Source organism: Cyprinodon variegatus, unplaced genomic scaffold (genome assembly GCF_000732505.1).
Source record: "Cyprinodon variegatus isolate N-32 unplaced genomic scaffold, C_variegatus-1.0 Scaffold881, whole genome shotgun sequence".
Classification (NCBI taxonomy): Eukaryota; Metazoa; Chordata; class Actinopteri; order Cyprinodontiformes; family Cyprinodontidae; genus Cyprinodon; species Cyprinodon variegatus.
In genome coordinates this window covers 10,041-13,853 of record NW_015151334.1, presented here as the reverse complement: position 1 = coordinate 13,853, position 3,813 = coordinate 10,041, and the positions used below count along the sequence as shown (strand labels likewise).

General features: G+C 40.6%; 1 protein-coding gene across 1 annotated transcript in view; it reads right to left on the bottom strand.

Moving 5' to 3' along the window:
• The window catches only part of wdr74 (WD repeat domain 74), a 7,461-nt gene extending 6,344 nt beyond the window's left edge, over positions 1-1,117 (bottom strand). Inside the window, exon 1 of the mRNA XM_015397686.1 lies at positions 428-1,117. Coding sequence (XP_015253172.1) covers positions 428-1,036 — 609 coding nt within the window. The 5' untranslated portion in view covers positions 1,037-1,117. The remainder of the gene's footprint in view (positions 1-427) is intronic.
• Between the last annotated feature and the right edge of the window lie 2,696 nt (positions 1,118-3,813).

The following is a 3,813-nucleotide window of genomic DNA, read 5'->3' as shown; positions in this document are numbered from 1 at the left end:
GTTTAAAGTAATGGATTATTGCGGCTCAGAGAGCGTGTGTTGCAGAAGTTAAAGCCCTGCTTCCGGTCCAGACTGACCCCCTTCAGGATCCAGGTCTCAGAAACCGAGCCACACTAAATGTTTCTTCCTGTTAAGATGGAGTTTTTCCTCTCCACTGTCACTACAAGCATGCTTGGTGTGAGGGATTGTATTTTAGTCAATGAATCGATGCAATCAGCTGGTTTTCCTTAGATAGAAAACTTTGAATCAATCTGACTGTATGATCTGGTTGAACTGTAAAGAGCCTTGAGATGACGTGTTGTGAATTAGCGCTATAGAAATAAACTGAATTGTAGGTTTTAATGATCTTTCTTCCTTCAGTTTGATCCCATCAGACCCAGATGTCCCACTGTGAGCCAAACTAAACCAGATCCTGTCTATCGGTTACCTGATGGTACCCTGTGCAGGTGACCACCTTGTCGGAGTCCGGGATGAAGCCCATGTCTCGGACCCAGTGCGGCCTCCGCAGGGCCAGCCAGTCGTCCCGCAGGTTCTTTGCGGTGAACAGCGGTTTTTCAGGCCGCTCCAGGTCCCAGATCTTCAGGCCGTTCTCTTTACCCCCCGTAGCCACCCTGTTCGGGTCCGCTGGGCTCTGCCTCATCCTGCACACGTTCCTGCCCGCGTCCAGCTCGGCCACCGGCCCGCTGCTGTCCTCCCTCCACACCCGCAGCTTCCCGCACTCCACGCAGGTGATGATGGCGGAGCCCCGCAGCGAGGCCAGCCCGCAGTAGCCGCCGTCCTGCGGGTCTCCGAAGCTCCGGGCCTCTGTGAAGACGCCTTTCTCGGTACTGAAGGTTCGGACGGTTCCGTCCAAACAGCCGACCAGTAGCTCGCTCTCGGCGGAGTCCCCCCAGCACAGCGCGCGGATCTCCTGCTCGCGGCTCAGAGAGCGCGTGTTGCAGAAGTTAAAGGCCTGCTTCCGGTCCAGACTGACCCCCTTCAGGATCCCGGTCTCAGAACCGAGCCACACGGAACACAAGCGGCTGCGCTCCTCCATCACAGCGGACTGACAACAGCTGATAGCTGAACAAACTGGATCAGACACACGTGTAGCAGCTGCGTCGCGACAAAACTACGTCACTCTGAATCGACCTTTCTTCTTCTTTTCTATTATGGCGGATCGCAAGCAACTTTAAGGTGCATTTACCGCCACCTACTGTACAGGAGTGTAGCAACATTACATTACATCAAATTCAATTTTTAATTTTGTATTCTGTAGATAAATAAATATTGCTTTCCTTAATCTATGAATAACCCTAATTTCCTAATATTCCTTTAAGACTCCATCTTTGGCCTGTCCTTCCAACCAATCTTCTCAATTTCTGCCTTTCATATTAATAAATTTACAGTTCATCAGCACGTGTTCTACATTTTCTTTTTCTCCACATCCTTCACATTTATCATTATTTTTCCTCCCTGTTAGATATAGACATTTCAATAGGTATGACCCACTCTTAATCTGATCATTTTTACTTATTCCTTCTATTTCTCTCATTAATGATTCTATTTAGTACTACCTTATATTTTTACCTTATATAATCCTCATCCTTTCTTATCTTCCTCTTCTTTTGCCATTTTCCATTTCTTAACTTGTAATAAGTGATTTTCCTTCTCCTTTCCCAAAAGGAATTATTGTTGTTATTGTTCCCTCTAAAGCCCTTTTTGATAATATATCTGCCTTTTCATTGCCTGTTACACCTTCATACGCTGGAGCCCAACATAACCAAATATCAATGCCACTATTTAATCTAAACAGACTGTGCTGAATTTCTAATACTAAATATTTTCTATCATTTCCTTCTCCCTGAGATACTTTCTAAAACTGCTTTGGAATCTGTACAGACTACCACCCTGTCTGGTCTAACCTGCTCTACCTAGTGTAAGCTTACTATATCTGCCACCACTTCTGCTGTGAAAACAGATTGACCTGATTTTCCTTTAGATATGTATATTTTAAACTCCGGTTTATATATTCCTATTCCCACATAGGGGTCCCTATGTCCTCCAGCAGTCTAAGCCTATAGCAGCGTAACTATAGAGACGCTCAGGATAACCTGAGCCACTCTAACTATGAGCTTTATCAAAACGGAAAGTTTTAAGCCTACCCTTTTTTTTTTTTTTTTTTTATCACTGCTCCACTTTAAAAATGGAAATGTCTTGAGAGCTGTACTTAACAAAAATTCTTTTTGTATACACTCTGTGTGTACAAAATGACAATAAAGTTTATCTAAGTCTAAGTTTGGTGACATGATGTGTACCACACTCAACATGGACCAGAGGAAGGGACGGAAAGAGTTGCCACAGGAGATTAGAAATAGAAATAAGAAATGTTGAAGGTTCTGCCACGGCACATCAGCTCTATGTTCACAGATGGAAAAATTAAGGATATAAAAAAAAGAACAATGTTTCTACTGTGAAGCATGGAGGAGGCACTGTTATGTTCTGGGGCTGCTTAGCTTCATCTGGAGCAAGGTGTCTGAATATGTGCAGGGTTTCATGAAATCTCAAGACTATCAGAGGATTCTAGAATGATATGTGTAGACCTGTTTCATTAATTTATGTTTTAAACCTTTCGTTTGAAGCATAGTTAAAAATCAATGTCTTACTTTCCTTTGTTCATTTTCATTGAATTTTGATTCATTATTTTTGCTAGATGTAAGTTATTTATGTGACTATTGTGGGGATTTCTTTCATCAAATGAAGGGAAACAACAATTGTGTCCTTGTGTGTAAGTTGAGAGTTTTAGTAGCCTTAGTAGATTTTTTTATGTCTTAGTTGTCTGATAGAGTGGTAGGCTATGACTACAGGGAAAACCTTAGAACCGTGAGGGTTCGAACCACAATGAAGAGGATGTGCATTTCAGTCGTTGGTGTGAAGGTCTGAAATAAACTCCAAAAAGAGCTGAAGAAATGTCCAAGTTTGAGTCTGTTTTTTTTTATTTTTAAAAAAGCTCAAACTGGTATTTTTTTTTTTATGTACTGTGATGAAGAGGGGAGGTGAGTGTCATTGTAGGGTGCGGGGTGGGACCGGTGGGGGGAGCGGGAGCAGGGACTGTGGTGTTGCTCTGTGGTACTGATGATTGGGGGGTTCTGGGGGGTCGCAGTTCTCTGACTGTACAAGGGTGTAAATGTGGATTTTGACCTGATGTGTTTGTGTAGGTCTGTATATATTCATTTACATGTATGCATGTAGTTGTATATATTATAGTATATGTATATATATATATATATATGTGTGTATATATACATATATAATTGTTTATATATGTATATATGTATTTTTGTGAGAATATTAGATAATAAACAAGTTTAACAGGAAGTTTACTCTACTTTAAGTTAATTTAAATGCTATTAGAGGGAAAGAGCACATGAAAAATAAGTTTTTCTTCTTCATATCCCTTTTCAGATTTTTTTCATTAATTGATGTCAGTTCTCTGGCGCTATATACCAACAGGTTTATTTGGTGGAGGGTTTTGTTTCTATTTATGTTCAGGTGAATTTAGTTAGTTTGGAAATGGCTTTGTTTGATATTAATTGGTCTCTTTTGTGTATATTTGGTTGATTCATTTGTTGTTGTTATTGTTGATTGTCAAATTGTCTGAAATAAATTCCTATTCATTCAATAATACATTCATTCTTTGAATGTTTAATACTTTAGATTTATCCCTTGAAATGTATTTCAAAAATGGAGAAGAGGCCTTTTTATTTACTGTAAAAACATTTGTAGAGATACCAGGATCTGTTTTCATTGAGGAATAGTTGATGAAGCCAATCT